Source organism: Sebastes fasciatus, chromosome 15 (genome assembly GCF_043250625.1).
Source record: "Sebastes fasciatus isolate fSebFas1 chromosome 15, fSebFas1.pri, whole genome shotgun sequence".
Lineage (NCBI taxonomy): Eukaryota > Metazoa > Chordata > Actinopteri > Perciformes > Sebastidae > Sebastes > Sebastes fasciatus.
In genome coordinates, this window is record NC_133809.1 from 30,361,457 (window position 1) to 30,380,913 (window position 19,457).

Sequence of the window (19,457 nt, forward strand, 5' to 3'; positions counted from 1 at the left end):
ACTACAGTAGCCCAGAATGGACAAACCAAACACGTAGGGTCATTTGCGATTTTCCGTTTTCGTGTCGGCCACCGTTACATGCTTGGCATACGGGAAAAGTTTAATTTGGTTGCAATCGGCAACCTCACCACTAGATGCCGTTAAATCCTACACACTAGTCCTTTCCAGGAATAGCTCAAAACTTTGGGAAATATGCTTATTTGCTTGCTTACAGAGTCGGATGAGAACATTGATACCTTACACCAGGGGTCTGCAACCTGCGGCTCCGGAGCCACGTGCAGCTCTTTAGCTCCTCTCCAGTGAATAAATGTTTTTTTGTTTACATTTTCATTTTTATTTTTCATTGTTGTAGGTCAATGGTACGACGGAGTATTAGGGCCACATTGAGGAAAAAGAAATAAATCTGAGATTTTGAGCATAAAGTCATAATATTACAAGAATAAAGTCACAAGTTTATGAGAAAAAAAGTTCTAATATTATGAGAATTAAGTCAATATCATAAAGTAGTAATTTTACGCGTTATTTTATTTTTCTCATAAAGTTATTACTTTATTCTCGTAATATTACGACTTTTTTCTCGTAAAGTTATGACTTTATTGTCTTAATATTACGTTTTTTTTCTCGTAATATTATGACTTCATTCACGCTCAGAGCTAGTGACATAGCATAAAAAGTGAGACAGACTGCTTATGGTGAGTTATTTTGAACGTTAGTGACGTGTTTTCCATACTGTTCTTCTGTAGTTACATCTGTACTTATTTTAAAGGTCCCATATCATGCTCATTTTCAGGTTCATACTTGTATTTTGTGTTTCTACTAGAACATGTTTACATCCTGTAATGTTCAAAAAAAACTTTATTCTCCTCGTAATGTCTGTCTGAATATACCTGTATTTACCCTCTGTCTGAAACAGGCAAAACAGGCAAAACATGGACCCAAAACAGGCAAAACATGGACCCAAGCTGTTGCTAGGCAACAGCTTGGGTCCATGTTTACTTCCTGTCAGCTGATGTCATTCACATACACTGCAACAGGAAATAAACTGGGACACATTTAGAATGTTTATGTTTAAAACCGTGTAATGGTCTAAATATTGTATATTTGTGACATCACAAATGGACAGAAATCCTAACGGCTTGTTTCAAACGCACAATTTCTGAATACGGGCTGTGTGTATTTCTCCGTATATTGAGCATTTTGATAGTTTAACAGTATTTATAAAGCACTTAAACCTGCCTTATAATATAAAAGACATGAAAATCTCTCTTTTTACAATATAGGACCTTTAAGCCCAACCATGATGTTTTTCCTAAAACTAACTAAAGTGGTTTTGTTGCCTGAACTACGGCCGATACTGTAATTTTGTTGCGCAGCGTAAACATGACAAAGCTAAAATGTGTTCCCATGACATACAGGAATGACTTTGTAATGCTGTGCTATTTATATACCTTGCCATGAGATTGGATTGCATAAACACCACTTATCAGGCACTGAACAGGGTGCAGGAAGAACTGGTCTTGTTGCACAACAGGAGAAGAAAAGATAAGTATACTTATCTCTCAAAATTGGATGAGAGCAAGGGCTGTCAAAGTTAACATGATAATAACTCAGTTTTAAAGAGTGAAGATACTGGTATCATATGAAACAAAAAAAACGAAGGAATCCACTGGTAACAACTGTGTCATACTAGCTTGTAGTGAAGGAGCCTAAATAACGCTCCAAATTTACGCCAAATTTTGGCGAGGAAAAACTGTCATGTCCATTTTCAAAGGGGTCCCTTGACCTCTGACCTCCAGATATGTGAATGTAAATGGGTTCTATGGGTACCCACGAGTCTCCCCATTACAAACATGCCCACTTTATGATAATCACATGCAGTTTCGGGCAAGTCATAGTCAAGTCAGCACACTGACACACTGACAGCTGTTGTTGCCTGTTGGGCTGCAGTTTGCCATGTTATGATTTCAGCATATTGTTTTATGCTAAATGCAGTACCTGTGAGGGTTTCTGGACAATATCTGTCATTGTTTTGTGTTGTTAATTGATTTACAGTAATAAATATATACATACATTTGCATAAAGCAGCATATTTGTCCACTCCCATGTTGATAAGAGTATTAAAGAGTTGACAAATTTCCCTTTAAGGTACATTTTGAACATCACAAAATGTTTGATTAATTTGTGATTAATCACGATTAAGTATGGACAATCATGCGATTAATCGCAACTAAATATTTTAATCGATTGGTTAGGAATAGCCTACATGAAATGACCACGACCTCTTAAAAATGCATTACATGTAATGTGTTAAATTGCGTGCCGCCACCACGGAAACTATTTAGGTCTAGGCAAGACAACTACTTGGTTAGGTATGAAAAAGATCATGATTTGTGTTCAAATAAGTAACATTACGTTTACATCACTTAAACCTTTGCAAACTGCCTCCCTGTTAGTACAGCGGAGGACGACCAAATGAAAGGTCTCAATTAGTGATGGGAATTTCGGCTCTTTTTTAGTGAGCCAGATCATTTGGCTCAGCTCAAAAAGAAGAGCCGGCACTTCGTTTTACCACTGCCTTTTAGAATTCAGCCAAATTTAGCGCTGTTTTGACCTATGATTAGTATGCATGCACATATATCACTTAAATTAAATTAATTAATCAAAATGCTGCTCCGTTTCCGACTGTCACTCATCTTGTCTGCTAGTCGCACACCGCACAGCACTTCTCATTCTTTCTCTCCTCCTCTCCCTCCTGCTCTGTACCTGTAGAGTAGACAGTCAGCACGCCGCAAACCCCCGCCCCTCCCTGCTTGATGGTATGATCCTTGTCTGTCATCACTGGCACTGCACGCAGGTCATTAACACAACATTCAGTTACAGTCATCCTATCATTCTGCCTTGTATTAATTAACAAAAACAAAAAGAAAAAAACGGCTCTCGGACGGGAGCCGGCTCCCTTCGTTCACTTAAAAGAGCCGGCTCGTTCGCGACCGACACATCACTAGTGTCAATGACTCCTGAGAGAGAGAGAGAGAGAGAGAGAGAGAGAGAGAGAGATGAAACTAAAACCGAATAGAAATAACATGTTATTGATATTTGAGTGGCTTGTTATGGTTATTTAAACTTAATCAGAATGGTAAAACAATGAGTATTAAACATGCATTTACACTGAAGGCAGTACTCTTTGCAAAAACTCGGGTCCGACACATGCAGCCTCCTCTGTTGCAGGAACATGCTACTCAACATTCCACAAGCTCTGTGACTGCATTTTAAAAACATGCTGCACTTCCCTGTGCTTGGAAAGTCCAGTCTAGCAGCAAGAAAGGGAACGCCCATGTGGAGATAAGGAAGGTAAAGTGTCAGGAAGAATCATTTAAAGCGTCACAGGACACAACAGCAAGATCTTTTTAGCGTTTCAACATGAGCAAGCAATACAATCAAGGTAAGAGTCAGGTGTTTTTCTGTTTTCCCTTTGTTTGAGAGTAATTTATATTACTGCACATATTTTTTACATATATATTTTGCTTTATTGACATGTCCCTCTGGATATATTTTTAGATTAATTAATCCAGTATTTTCTTTATATTGTAGTGAAACATCAAAATCTCAGCCCTTTGATAGCGAATAATGAGGTTAAAGAACTCCTACGCTGAATGAATTCGTTTTTAAGGGATGAATGTGAAAGTTTAGAGTTGAAAGGAGTAAAAATTAACATGCACATTATCCTATTTTTCTTTATTGTGCAATCTGTGTAGGGTACTGTCTGCCTAACGACGTTACAGTGATTACTTTTTTCAGTAACTAGTGTAAAGGATTACTATTTGAACTTCAGTAATTACATCACAGTTACTAATCCCAATAACACTTTACTTTGACATGTTGGGCAGACTGATCTGGGACATGTTAGCTCAACACATTCTCACTCCCAACTTGTCAAAAACTTCGCTTGGTCAGTGCCCCTCGGCATCGGAGACCGTCACGTGTCAGAGACGGCGCGTCAATATATACGCGTTTACGCTGTATGCCACCCTTTCAAAATAAACTTGTTTTCACAGGAAGTTAGGTTTAGGCAACACAACCACTTAGTTAAGGGGTTAGGGAACGGTCATGGTTGACGTTAACTTCGCAATGACTCAAGTGACTCACGGAGCTGACGAGTCACGTGACAAAATAAGTCAACGTTACGTCGCAGAAGGGTGCCTCCGTGCGTCGGTCTCCGATGCCGATATTTGATGAGTTGGGAGAGAGAATGGCTTTGTTAGCTTGGCAATAAAAGAGTGGTGAGGCCAGAGTTGTCTTATTAACACATTATGTCCATATAGGTGCCTTGCTAATGTTAGCCACTATAGTGAACATCCTTTTGGGCAATTAGGAAGTTAGGTTTCACCTGCATTTATTCAAAGTTGGAGAGCTAGCTGTTGATGGTCAGTAAATTACGTCCAACCCATATGTCTTGTTTTCAACTTCTACATGTGATACATTTAGAATGTGTGACAGTGGTGTGGACAGTGATGATTTCGGATTGTTAAAGGTATAGTTCGGGTGTTTTGAAGTGGTGTTGCTTGAGGTACTTATCCATAGTCAGTGTATTAACTACAGTAGAAAAAAAAAACATTTTAGTCACCTAAAAGAAAGGCTCAGCTAAAAAAAACAATATCAGTTCAAGTGTACGCTATATTTAGAATATTTTCTGATGGGAAACTGACCTGAAAGTAAAACTTATCTATAATGGAGCCTGGTGGCTTTGAAGAGAGCATAGATAAGTTTAACTTTCAGTTAAGTTCCCCGTCTGAAAGGGCTGTCTGATGGCAAGATAAAGTGGTGAAAATATTCTAAATATGGCGTACACTTAAACTTGATTTTCTTTTAGGTGAGCCTTTCTTTTATGTGGCTAAAATATAATAAACTGGAGGTGTGCCGACCACCATCTACTGTAGGTAATACATCTATTAGTACCTCATACAACCCCACTTCAAAACACCAGAACTATCCCTTTAAAAGGCACCTTTGACAGAGCTTGGTTGAGTAACGGACTAATGTAACAAGTAATGTAATGTACCTTTTGCTATGGAGTAATTCGTAACAGTACAATGACCAATTTTGATCCTTCGCTACGTCCCGCCCCTAGAACGCAGACTGACCAATCATAGCGTAGCACCGGCCAGCTTTGACCAGGGTCCGACAACTATCTGGCTCTGCTCCATAGATTCTCCTACAATTGTTTCAGATTTTCTTCATTTTTAGGCTGGTTTTGTGGATTTCGAGCTAGTCGTGGTTACCTGTAATAGTGATACAAGTTACTCAGAGAGGTTGAAAACGTTTCTACATTAAAAACCTGCTGCTTTTACTTTGTAATGATTGTAACAGTGAATACAAACCTACCAGGCTTTCCAGGAACAGTGTTGTTCCTTAATTCCCCCCCCCCCCGGATCGCCACCAAAATCGAATGGATTGTTCATTGTGCCAAACCCCACCCCTCCAAAAAATGTCATTCAGATCCATCGCGGAATTTTGGAGTTATCCAAACCAATAAACCAACAAACGCTAACCCTAATGGTTTTGGTAACCCACAAAACTAAAACGCAATACTAAAACGCAACACAAGATTAAAGTCAAAGTAGTGTAGAACACACCACAGAAAATGTTTTCTCTAAACTACTTTGACTTTGCGCTTGTGATAACAATTTGGCAGCAGAGCATGAAAAACAGGACAGGCAAGAAACACATCAACTAATACATACTATACAGATCTATTTGTAACTTTTTGATGTGTTTTCCATGACAGACATTTTTACTTGTCACTCTTGGAAAAGCGCAGGTGTTAGCCTACTAATAAACAAAACCACTATAGGAAAGAACTACATGGTTGGGCTTAAAACTACTAAGTTTGTACAGTAAAAATGAAACTGAACGTTGTGGACACAAACGAACAGATGATTGCAACGTGAAAGTGAAAACACACAACACAAGCAGCGGTCTCCTGGATGAAAGACTTGTGTTTGTTGGACCCAACCGTCTGGTGTGTGTCTTTTAGCTCTTAAAACTACGTCACCACACTCCCGGTGTACTTTATTGGAACTGTTACCGCAGATGGGTTTACATTGTAATTAATTTCATACCGGTGGTAAAGGGTGCCTTGTGCGGCAGTAACGCATGCCGACGGGTCTCAAAGTGAATTTTGACACCCAAATTTGGGCTATTGACCAATAGCTGATGTGATGTTTTATTTCAGCCCGTTCTCATTCCCAGGGCGTCAAAATTCACTAAAGTTGAACTCAACACAAACGTTTTAAACACATTTTAAATGTTGGTATATATAAAGCCGGGCCTTTATTGTTGAGGACTGCAAAAAAAGTCCCATTGGACAGAAAGCTCACTGAAAACAAACACCAATTGTTCCAAAAATACACACTCCCTGCAACACATAGAAGCACATTGCAAAGTATTACCAAATTCAGAGCAGAGTGTGGCCTGCGGCATGCTGCCATGCAATGTCTCAGCAAGCTGCGGCCGTTTGATTCTGCGGCAAAGTGCGGCCAAACTAAATTTGGGAAAAGTTTAACTTTTAGCGGTGAAGTGCAGCCAGAGAGGACCTGCAGCCAATCAGTAAACATAACCTGTGACTCCTGTGACTTGTTGATCTATGTTGGAAAAGACTTTCTTCCCGCCTTGAACACATGAATATGCCTCCCAGGGGCAGATAAATTAAATTTTTGTGGCAAGCCGCACTTTGCCGCTGTCTGGTGTGAATTCAGCGTTTTACAGAATGACCATCGGCCATTCCTGACTTGTTTTCCAACTATAGTGAAGGCTGCATGACCTTCCCTACTCTGCCTATGATTGGCTAGTACTCGTTGCTTTTGTTGGTTGGGTTGGTTAGGTTTAGGCATGAGGAGTGAGATTGGTTAGGGTTAGGGTAAAAATATCAGTGTTTGCCAATCAGAGGCAGAATAGGACGGGTCACGCCTTCGCCGTGTAGGAAAAAAATATCGCCACCAGAAAGATCCAATGGTCATTCTGTATAATAACTAGTCATGTGCTTCTGTTTGTTGCAAGGAGAGTGTGCATTTTTGGAGCACTGGACCTTCGGAACAATGGCCATTTGTTTTTGGAATAATGGGCCATCGGAACAATGGCATGGCACCTTTATTTATTCTAGTCTTTTAAATGTAAACAGTTTGTTGAATAGCAGCAGATGAAAACTCGAGCAAGAGCATCAATGTTTGCGTGACAAATATTTTGTTTTTCCAATTCACGTTGCAAATTATTTACCTGTGGTTGTTTATGACTCAAATGCCTGATGTACATGGTTGTGCTGTGAGAATAGAATTTATTGAAATAATGATTTCATTGAGGAGAAAACATTAAGCTTTATCTGCATTTTAAAGGTGCAGTGTGTAGGATTTGGCAGCATCTAGTGGTGTGGTTGCAAATTGCAACCAACTGAGTACCCCTCCACTCACTCCTCCCTTTCTAAAACTGCGTTAACATGAGCCGCTGAGTGCAAAACCGTGGTAATGTCGCCTCGCTCAGAGGCCATCCTTACCATAATAACACTAGTTTAGGAGCAACAGACGGCAGCTGGCCGCACCACGGTTTTGCGCTCTGCGGCTCATGTTACCACAGTTTCACAAGTGTGTCAGAGAACTACGGTGGTAAAGTAAAATGTATTTATTTTTAACTCAACACTTCCTTTTTCCATTTCAAAATAAAAGCCCTCTAGCATATTTTTCCGTGGACAGAATCCCTTCATTTGTTAATAAGGCTTTGTTAAGGACATTGTTGTGGAAAATGCAGTGACTTGCACGGCTCCAAAGATTAACAGATTACCGGCTTTTAATCGTGGACTATTATTATTATTTACAAATGATTTCTAAAATAAATATAATGAAATTAAATGGCCAAGGGCCATGACAAAGCGTCGGTAACGCCTTGGGAATGAGAACGAGCTGGGAAATTCATAGAGTAGGTTACATAGTCAGACAGCAATTCTAACTAAGTTATACCATAATACTTTATAGCAATCCCTTTTATATTTATTTTGGGGGCATTTTATGCCTTTATCGGATAGCTGACAGTAGTGAGATGTCAGGAAATGAGGAGGGTAACCAGAAAAATTGCACCTCATGTTTGACAGCTCAACAAAGAAGCTGATTATTTTAAATCAATCCTGACCTTTCATTTAATGATTTATTTTAGTGGCAGAAATTGGCTTCCATGAATCAATTCAAAGACTAAAGGCCTTCACACGCCAGGCATGTGACGAATAAATGACACAAAAATGCAAAATACTTGCCTGTGAATATTATATGTTTAGGGCTTTTATAGTGAAAGGTTGAATGAAAGTGGATCTGGTCTGCTCTGCCTTTGTCATGGTTGAAAGGAGTAATAAAGTTAGCCATCCTGGTTCGGACTACGGAGCCTCCGTGTTGTTGTTGTTTCATAAACATATGCGCAACTCAACCCATTCTGCAGCTCAGAAAATCTGCCTTTTTCACCGCTTTTTCGCAATGTAATATTTGCGTTCCGCGTGAAAGAATTCATGACAAAATGAACACATCGAAAAATTAATATTGACGTGCGATTAATAATGAAATAATCGCACCAAAAAAAATGCCCCCGAGAGAGGCCTTTAGAAGAAGAATAAAATGCTAAAGAATAAAGTCAGTCAGACAATAAAAGCCAGAACTTACGGAAGCAGAGTGTGCGTTTTCCTTTCAATAGTTTATTTTCTTTAAAAAAAACTAAATATCTTACGGTAATTATGGCACAGAGGTTTATATAACAATATCACCAGGTGACTATGGTCCCATATATGCACAGAGTACATTCAAATTAATGATTGGATGTGCCAAAATGTTCCATTTAAAGAACGATAAAACTGAAATGATTGTTTTTGGGACCCAAAGAAGAATAATTCAGTGCTCAGCTTCAGTCACTAACATTAAAGAGCACAAACCAAGCCAGAAATCTTTATGTAGTCATGGACATGGACATTAAAGGGAACATATCATGCTAATTTTCAGGTTCATACTTGTATTTTGGGTTTCTACCAGAACATGTTTACATGCTTTAATGTTCAAAAAACACATTATTTTTCTCATACTGTCTGTCTGAGTATACCTGTATTTACCCTCTGTCTGAAACGCTCCGTTTTACTGCATTTCAATGGAGTGGCAACGGAATTGCGTTGCTAGGAAACAGCTTTGGGTCCATGTTTACATCCTGTCAGCTGATGTCATTCACATACACTGCAACAGGAAATAAACTGTGACACATTTAGAATGTTTATGTTTAAAACTGTGAAATGGTCTAAATATTGTATATTTGTGACATCACAAATGGACAGAAATCCTCCATTGATTGAGTGTTTTGATACTTTCAAAGTATTTAAATAGCACTTTAACCTGCTTTATAATATAAAAGACATGAAAATCTCACTTTTTACAATATGGGACCTTTAAGAATATTTACAATTAAAGGAGTTATGTCTCAGCAGGTTTTAGGAAAGTAGGCCTGACTACTGTAACGTTGTCTTTACAGGTCTCTCTAAAAAGTCGTCAGACAGCTATAGCTGAGTCAGAATAAATGACATTTTTGTCTCATATATTATCTTTTTTTATTGCCTCGTGTTGCTTTTATAACTTATCTTAATTTTTTTCACTTGTTTGACCTGTTGTATAACATCAGAGCTAAACATTTTTTTTCAGCCTTGTAACCTGTTGGCTCAATGGACAAGTTCACTCTGATATTGGTTAATGGGAGGCGACAAAAATGGAGTCAGAGTCACTGTGTGCACACAGCCTCTGTGTTTGACAACACAGTACTGTATGACGAACGGTGTATTTCTGTCCGACAGGGTACGGAGGTGCCACAGAGCCAAATGAAAAGAGGATTGTTCTAGTCGGGAAGACCGGAGTGGGGAAGAGCGCCGCAGGAAACACCATCCTGGGGAGGGAAGCGTTTGAGTCTGAGCTGTCTCCATCTTCCATGACGGCTGAATGTCAGAAAGCTAAGGGGGCTATTGCGGGTCGAAAGGTCGCCGTCATCGACACTCCGGGGCTGTTTGACACTAATTTCACCCAAGAGGAAGTGCTGAAGAGGATCAAGATGTGCATCTCTCTGTCCGCTCCTGGTCCTCATGCCTTCCTGGTGGTTCTCCAGCTGGGCAGGTTCACCCAGGAGGAGAAGGAAACCGTCAAGATGATTCAAAGCACTTTTGGCGAAGATGCAGCTAATTACACAATGGTGTTGTTCACACACGGAGACCAGCTGAGGAACCAAACCATTGAGGGCTTCATTTCAGAGAGTCCTGACCTGCAATTCATCATTCAGAAGTGCTACCATCAATACCACGTCTTTAACAACGAAATCAAAGACGATTATCAAACCAGTGAGCTCCTGGACAAAATTGACAAGATGATTATGGATAACGGTGGAAGCTACTACACCAACGAAATGTTCCTGAGAGCAGAGGCAGCCATAGAGGAGGAGTCACAGCGAATCATGAAGGAGTTGGAAGACCAGAGGAAGAAAGAGCTGCAGGGACTGAAAGTCAAATTTGTGGGAAGGCGGGCCTTCCACAGGGAGGAGAAGCGGGTGCATTTAAAATATGAGCATGAAGCCAGAGCTCGAGCTGAAAGAACAAATGCCTTTACCGCTACTCCGACAATCGCTATAGCAACAGCCTGCGGCGCTGCTGTCGGAGGTGTGATTGGACTTGTAGGAGGTCCAATTGGTTTGGCAGTTGGAATAGCAGCTGGAGCAGCTGTTGGAGCCACCGTCGGTGTCATATCAGCTTCAGAGCGTTGCCATGTGCAATAAGGACCGTAGAGCATACAGCTAATTAATGATGTTCATATTTGATTAATTTCCAGGAATACTCTAGTCTACTGTAATGTGCAAAACTCTTAGTAAATGAAACAGAATCCTTGCTGGATAAATCGTGATGCAAAAGCCATAGAGAAAAAGCTAAGGCACTCCATCTTCAGGTGAAAAAATATATATTGATTTTATTTAGCAAAGGCTATAAAACAAACCAACGCGTATCAACTCTAGGTCTTCATCAGGGTCTGACCAACAACTAATCAGGATTATATACCAGCCATGGGTGGCATTAATAAGGCCTTGTATATCACCAATAGAGGGCGCAAAAGCGTTATGTGTCTGATGATCGGACCGTACAGTGTAATCACTCAGGTCGTGTCTGACGATTGGACCGTACAGTGTGATCACTCAGGTCGCGGCTGACGATCAGATCGTACAGTGAGATCACTCAGGTCGTGTTGGATAATCGAACCGTACAGTTTGCTCACTCAGGTTGTGATAATCGGACCGTACAGTGTGATCACTCTGGTCGTGATGATCGGACCGAACAGTGTGATCACTCAGGTCGTGTCTGATGATCGGACCGTACAGTGTGATCACTCAGGTCGCGGCTGACTATCGGGGGAGGTTCAGGGAACAATGCTGGATGAAGGTACGTGTCCACAGCCTCTGTGCTTTCCACGCCCCCCATTCATTGTCTATGTAAGCAGCCGTGCAATGCATTATGGTAGCGTGGCGTCGCGATTCGAGAGACTAGGCGTCACGACACCCGCTCCTCATTTGCATAAAGTTGAGGTCTAGTCTGCTTTATGCAAATCACGGGCGTCTGACGCGACTCGCCGCCTCTCGAAACTCCCGAGGATCTTTTAAAATAAACATTTTTGATCCAAAATAAAGACAGATTCATCAACAGCATGGATTATTTCTCGCCTCAAATGTTTTCAGAAACACATTTCAGTGAACTATTTACGTGAAATAAGAGAAGAAAGTTTCCAAACGAGCCTCCATACTGGTTCCGGTTTGAAAGCTGAGAGCAGCAGCCAACAGCGGGAAAGCGTTTGTCCAATCAGGAGCCGAGTGCCTTGTTTCTAGGGACAGCACACCAAGCGTCCAATGCTGGGAAGCGTCGCGTCCCCTCGTGATAAAAAACGCCCCTGTGGACATGTACCATTACTGTGTAATATATTTCAGTTCCGTTTAATGATATTGTTAATCTGAGCAAACTGTTTGCTGTAAGTCGACACAAAATAAATATATGAATTGTGTGATAGTTTTAGTTTTTTGCACAGGAGACTCCTATCCATGGATTTAACTTTAAGGTATGATGTTTCCAAATCTTTACATATCTGCCTCTTAGTAAACTCTTTATAACAGAATTAGCACTAAAGATGACTCATAATCACGTTTTTTTATATTTTGTATCTGAAATAGGTAGAGCTAATCGACTTGTATTATGCTGTACCGTGAACAGTGTCTTGACTGTATGATATTTGTGTAATATAATTAAAATCATTAATGTACCTACCATGATGGATTGTGACTGAATGATCATACATGTGTAGCATCTAAATAAATAGTGTTAAACTGTGTATGTGGGTTCTGTGCATTCATTCCTTAAACTGATGTACAGATATATGTAAGATAGGAGAAGGTCAGTTTTAAGGCTTTTGTAAAGACGACTCTTTATTAAAGGAGCTAAATGCGAGATTTGAAGCATTTCTATTGCCTCCGCACGGCTCTCCACATGGCGACTGCTGAGCCGGCGGCACCTTATTTTTTTTAACATTTTGTTCTGACTAGTCCTGCCCTAATGCACTGTGATTGGCTGGGACGCATTGCCTCAACACGCCCTTGTGATTGGATGTTTTTGCTGTCGGAGCAGCGGGGAGAAGCTCTGCTCCTGGAGGAGGAGGAGGAGCCGCAGCTGCCGGAGCAGGTTAAATTTGATTAATTTCAACTTATTTTTATATAGCGTCAAATTATAACTGAAGTTATCCCGAGACGCTTTTCATATAATCAATATGAATCAATATTCTGTTACTGTAATGCCTATTTCTCTCCTCAAATGTTTCAGAAACATCTTGTTGTGTAGATGTTCTAAAGCCTGAAAGCAGAGCCATGAGGAGGTGCAGAAGTCTAGTTTTCTCTCAGAACACTTGAATTACAATATGCTGAAAAGTTATTATGGAATTCGTGCCCAATGATGCCAAAAATATTCTGCCTACTGAAGCTTTAAACTCCAGATTTAAGGTGTGAGGAGCTGTGAGCCACGCTGGACTGGTAGCTGTGAGAGAGCACTTTTAATATATTTTATATATTAATCAAAGTAATATTTTCCTTTTGTATATAAATCAAATTCTGTATTTTGTGATTAGTCATGTCTCCAAAGCATCAGCAGCAGTTGCTCTTCAATTCCTACCTAGGATCATCTCAAGCGTACCTTTTTGCCTAATTTTTGCCTATTTTGTTATCTTATAACCTACAGTTCTCTTACCCTATAATTGTAAAGTTACTAGGAGCTTCTTACCGGTTATGAAACAGTCTCAATGTCTGATGCCTCTATATGACCTACATCAGTAAACGAGACAATCAGCGAGGAGATTGGCTATTTCTATATATGATGTTGTTCTTTTGCCTGTTATCGGTGCCATCGGGTCGGATTCCACCACGGACAGACTCAGATCCGGCCTCGCTGTCGCCGGACTGTCAGTTCACCTTCTGGTGTGTAAAATAATGAGTGAAAAAATTGTATTCCCTCGGGGTCAATAAAGTATGTCTTCTTCTTCTTCTTCTTCTTCTTCTTCTTCTTATATATCTCCAAAGAACTATGTAAATGTGTTTTCTACTGTATATATTTTGAAATGATGATGATGATGATGATGATATGGAATTTGTTGCACAGTACAAATCTGTTTAAAGCCCCCCTCCAGCCAGTGTTACTTCCTGTTTTTTGGTTCTTTCTCAACCAGAGAATGGGGGTGTGGGTAATAGTCAGACTTAATTCATTACCATGGCAACCAGACTGCATTGTTTTTTGAATGAAACCAGTTTAGATGAATTTACAGTTCATCAGACCACAGAAGAGACATGAATTAGCACAACACACCGACTCTCTCTCACTCTCTCTCTCTTCTGCACCGTCTCCTCCTGGCGAGGTGGCTGTCTGGCTGCTGCTGGTCTCAACCGAGGAGTCGTACCGCCGCACGCCGGCCACAGCACACCGGAGGACGGATAGACATGTTGCCGTTGTTCTCCGTTTGAACTGCAGTTTTGGGACGTTTTGAAGGTGCACCGTCCACCAGCATCGGCCGCTCTCGCCTCAGCTCCAGCACCGACACCGCACCGGGGTGCAATGTGATTCGTTTATTTCTCTAACAGGACTTTTCTCTGGTTTTCTGTTGGGCTGAAGGTTGCGCTCCCTGTAATCCCGACCTGTTAGAGGCCCGCAAACCTCCGGTATCGTCTGCTTTCCGTTAATTTATCTCCAGCAGGAGGAGACGGTAAAGAAGAGAGCGAGTGAGAGCGATAGTCAGTGTGTTGTGTTCATTCAGCTGGTGGGATTTTGTGTAATTCACTGTGTGGAATGCACCCGTTCACCATGCACACAAATGCCATTGTGAAAATAAACAACGCTAAACTAAGGTGGAGGAAACAAAAAAATAAATGAAAACTCTCAGTGAGCTAATGGAATGAGTTGGTAGCTAACTACACCTAACTAGCAAACTAACTAGAAAGACAAACTGACAGACAGATAAACGCTGCTCAGACGCCAACGAGCATGAGTGCGCCTGCAGCCTGGAGGATGACGTCTGACCTGCAGCTTCTACTATAGTCATACGTCATATTCCCATTTTAGCAACAACCTTTTTTTGGTGCACAAAATTATCAAAAATAAATGTCAGTGTGGCTAGTCAACTTAGTCAGGAAATGACTCAAATAAATATGAAATATCATAGAAATGACAAAATAGACTGGAGGGGGGCTTTAAGTCCGATGTTTAATACAGTGCCAGCAGCAAAAGAACAAACAGCTAAAAACAAAGATGTTGCTTTGCTTTATCTCTGCAGGATCTCGGAAGCAGAAGTATAGCGATGAACTCCGAATCATTTTGGTGGGGAAGACCGGAGCAGGGAAGAGTGCAGCAGGAAACACCATCTTGGGGAGAGAAGCGTTCCAATCTGAACTGTCTTCTGCTTCCTGGACGTTTCAATGCAAAAGAGCTGAGGGAGAGGTCGGAGGTCGAAAGGTGGCCGTCATCGATACACCGGGGCTGTTTGACACTAATTTCCCCCAAGAAGAAGTGTTGAAGAGGATCAAGATGTGCATCTCTCTGTCCGATCCTGGTCCTCACGCCTTCCTGGTGGTTCTCCAGCTGGCCAGGTTCACCCAGGAGGAGAAGGATACCATCAAGTTGATTCAAAGCATTTTCGGTGAGGAGGCAGCTAAATACTCTCTGGTGTTGTTCACACACGGAGACTACCTAAAGAAACAAACTATCGAAAGCTTTGTTTCAAAGAGCGAAGAACTCAAAGAGCTCGTTCAGCAGTGCCGCGGGAGATATCATGTATTCAACAACCAAGTGAAAGACCGGGAACAATCCGATCGGCTCCTGGACAAGATTGTCAGAATGACGCTGGAGAATGGTGGAGGGCACTACACCACGGAGATGTTCAGCAAAGCAAAAAGGGCCTCAAAGAAAGAGAAACGAAGAGCTTCGAAGGAGTTGAAGAAGGCAGTAGAGCGGCAGAGGAGGAGCACCCTGGAGGCTGAGTTAGAGGGAGAAGTTACAGGAGGGTCAGTGAAACACAGCAGATGTCTTCTGCAGTAGGAGGTGGATGTATTCTGGATAGACCCTCCCCTTCCGTTGGACCACCACGGGACCTTATTTCAGAAACAATAGTTAGCAGAGAGAGATATCATTTTTTGATCCCTTTTGAATTGCACCATGAATCACAAATATGATGTTTGTCAATTTATAAGATCATTTTTCAAGTCAAGAAAGTCTCAGTTTGTCGTAGTATCATTTTGTTTTGTGTGAAACCGCTCACTGAACTACATCTCTCGTCTTGCACAATATACGTCACCAAAGCTAGCTAGCTATCTAATCTAGCTATGTTCCACGCACGGATGAAACGTTATCTCACCTGATGTGTTTTATCCAGCGACTCCTGGTCTCTTTATCAGCCAGGAAGAGAAAGAACGAGCGAGACCCGTAGCTGTTGTTTTAAATTGACAAACATCATATATCATATATCATATAGCAGGATATCTGTATAGTCTATTTACATATTTATATGTTGTTGAGTTTTTAGCTATTGCTAACTCTTATCTCTAGTTGGGCTTTCACATGTACAGTGCAATTAAAATATACAGCTTTCTATATGATAAAAACACAATACACTACAAATATGGAAATACAATAAAACACACATCACACAATACAAGTACCACAATACACCAATACACCTTGGGTAATTTTCAGTACTATTTGCTAAAAATGGATACAGCTCTGTTTTACTTTTAGCCAGCACTTAACCTTTGTTGTAAATGATTTTATATCTGTAATTAATTGGATTTCAGTTGGTGATGTGTTCCAGAGTTGGCAGCCCTGTATTGAGAATGATGATTGTACAAACATACGATGTGGTGTTTTACAGCTGCCATTCACCATGCTCCTAGTTACTCTATTACTGTCTTGTCTTTGGATATACAGTATCTGGACAGAGACTCTGGGGCTAGACTGTTAACACATTTAAAAAATAATTTGAAAAAACAAAAATGAGTGAAGCTCTCAAGTAGAATGTGTCTTTTTAGTATGTGACAATGATGCCACCAGACAGGCTTGTTGTCCATTATTTTCAGTGCCTGATTGTACATAGGCCGATTGTAAATAGGCGTTATCAGTTGCTATAAGCCCCATAGATGTTGGTCAATAAGGGCCTACTACACCCACTAGTGGGTTTTATCCATCATCTATTCACATGGTAGATCACCGAAAGAAGGTATAAAATAACATGACAGTGACCTCTAATGACCTTAGTAATTATGACAAAAGCGGAAGTCAGGCGCTATATAGACAGTGTGAAACTCCATAAGGGGGGTAGGTCGGGACCCAAAACAGTGTTTTTCCCTGAACCAAACAGTTTTTTTGCCTAAACCTAAAGAAGTTGTAGTTTTGTTGCCTAAACCTAGAGAAGTTGTAGTTTCGTTGCCTAAACCTAGAGAAGTTGTAGTTTAACTGCCGAAACTTGACTGTTTTTTTGCCTAAACTTAAAGAAGTTGTAGTTTTGTTGCCTAAACCTAAATAAGTTGTAGTTTTGTTACCTAAACCTAGAGAAGTTGTAGTTTATCCGCCGAAACATAACTGTTTTTTTGCCTAAACCTAAAGAAGTTGTAGATTTGTTGCCTAACCTAGACAAGTTGTAGTTTAACTGCCGCAACTTAACTGTTTTTTGCCTGAACTTAAAGAAGTTGTAGTTTTGTTACCTAAACCTAAAGAAGTTGTAGTTTAACTGCCGAAACGTAACTATTGTTTTTTGCCTGAACCTAAAGAAGTTGTAGTTTTGTTGCCTAAACCTAAAGAAGTTGTAGTTTAACTGCCGAAACATAACTTTTTTTCCCCCAAAACTTAAGAAGTTGTAGTTTTGTTGCCTAAACCTAGAGAAGTTGTAGTTTAACTGCCAAAACGTATCTGTTTTTTTTGCTTAAACCTAAAGAAGTCATAGTTTTGTTGCCTAAACCTAGAGAGGTTGTAGTTTTACTGCCGAAAAGCAACTGTTTTTTTGCCTAAACCTAAAGAAGTTGTAGTTTTGATAACGCCTATTTAATGGCCTGATAACAGTTGAATCAGGTGCATTGTATAAGGATGTAAGATGTTTGATTGTAGATGGTGATGCTTGAGACCACACTGTCATACAATATGAAAAATGTTAGAAAAACATAGAGTGCATAAATAACTGGGCTGCCTGACTGGGTATGTAATGCCAGATTTATCTGAAACAAATACGGTTGGTCTTAACCGTTTTTGAAATTCTCTTCATAAGATGTTTATCAAATCTGAGCTGTGGATCCAAAACCACTCCTAAAAACTTGAATTCACTGACCTCTATTACTTAATTATGTATCTTGTCTGTATGGTCGGCCCGTTCTCATTCCCAGGGCGTGAAATACCGAATAATTGAGATATCGCAGCCTTCAGTGTGTGATACAAGCACACAAGGCACCCTTTAGCGCCTGTACGTGTCCCGTACGTTAAGTTTCACTTTCACGTTACAATCAGCAATGTTCAATCAGTTTGTTTATGTCCCTTGTTCACAATATTCAGTTTCATTTTCACTTTACAAATGTAGTAATTGTAAGCCCAACCATGTTGTTTTTTCCTATATCTAACTAAGTTGATTTGTTGCCTTAACCTAGTGTGTATTTGTTTAAATCACAGTACAAAGCGTCAGTGTGTGACGAGTTGGGATGAGAACGTGTTGGTATGTTGTGTTCAAAGTGGGTTTATCCAGGAGGATGTAATGGAGTTGTAGAACGAGTTTTGACACATTCTGTCCTTAGTGCGAAACACTAAATCACATGCTGAGTCCTCAGAATACAGCCAACTTATATTACTGTAGCAGAGGTTCAAATGTTTACTACCTAACATACAAATCACAAAGTCCACGCAATATGTGTTTCCCATGCATATCTGCTTATTTTAACAATATATCCTCGCTGAGCAGCAATGCAGCATACAGTATATGCTAATGAACTAACTTACAAGTGCTAAAGCTATGGTTGGGCCCTTAAATAAAAATAAACTGTGTTAGAAACAGAAGAGAAAAAAGTAAACTGATGTTATAAAGTACAGCCACAATCGTCATTTTGCAGTGTAGGAAGCAAACCTACAGGTTTGCTTCAAAATCACTGTTTAGACTGCAATATTTATATTTACAGTACAGCATTTTCAATAAATAAAATGAAGATTTTCAAAAGTAATTCTTATTCTACATAATTTAAAGGTACAGTGTGTTGGATTTGGTGGCATCTAGTGGTGTGGTTGCAAATTGCAACCAACTGAGTATCCCTTGAGTGGGTATATAGAGTGGACTGATGGATGGCTGGATCGTGGCAACACGATGAATTGGACAAAATGTATATATGTATGTACTGTATGTACAGTAAATGCATATATGTTTGTATTTTAAGTTTGACGTGGTATTATATTGTCAAAATGACTTTAATTATGCAATTTTCATGTATTCATGCATTTTCAATAAACTTTCAAATTTAAAAAAATATTTTTTAATTTATAATTTTGTAAATGTACCCAGTCAAATGAAGCCTAGTGATTACCAACACAAGTCAGTTCATTACGCGCAGAAAGAACAATGATACTTCATATCCCAAGATTCTAGATTTAACAGTTCAGCAAAGTCAACTACACAACAGGGACAACTTCAACTAAATGTTCTGAGCAACTATGATTAGTGTTCTGCTTTCTGACAGGGGGATAATGTATTAGGCCATGACTCATTTCCAATTCAAACAGAGGCTGAGTTGATTCATTCTGCTGCTCCAACTTTAGGTTTACTCCACAACAGTGACACCTGCTGACTGTGTTCTTTATTGCACCTCATGGAAATGTG

General features: G+C 40.1%; 1 protein-coding gene across 1 annotated transcript; it reads left to right on the forward strand.

Annotated features, from left to right (window-relative positions):
• The first annotated feature begins 3,064 nt into the window (after nucleotides 1-3,064).
• On the forward strand, nucleotides 3,065-18,655 carry LOC141784031 (GTPase IMAP family member 8-like). Its single transcript, XM_074661713.1, has 5 exons — nucleotides 3,065-3,442; nucleotides 9,860-10,822; nucleotides 12,458-12,478; nucleotides 14,895-16,181; nucleotides 16,750-18,655. The coding sequence occupies exons 1-4, from the start codon at nucleotides 3,421-3,423 to the stop codon at nucleotides 15,653-15,655; spliced, it is 1,767 nt and encodes a 588-aa protein (XP_074517814.1). The 5' UTR covers nucleotides 3,065-3,420; the 3' UTR covers nucleotides 15,656-16,181; nucleotides 16,750-18,655.
• Nucleotides 18,656-19,457: the final 802 nt, after the last annotated feature.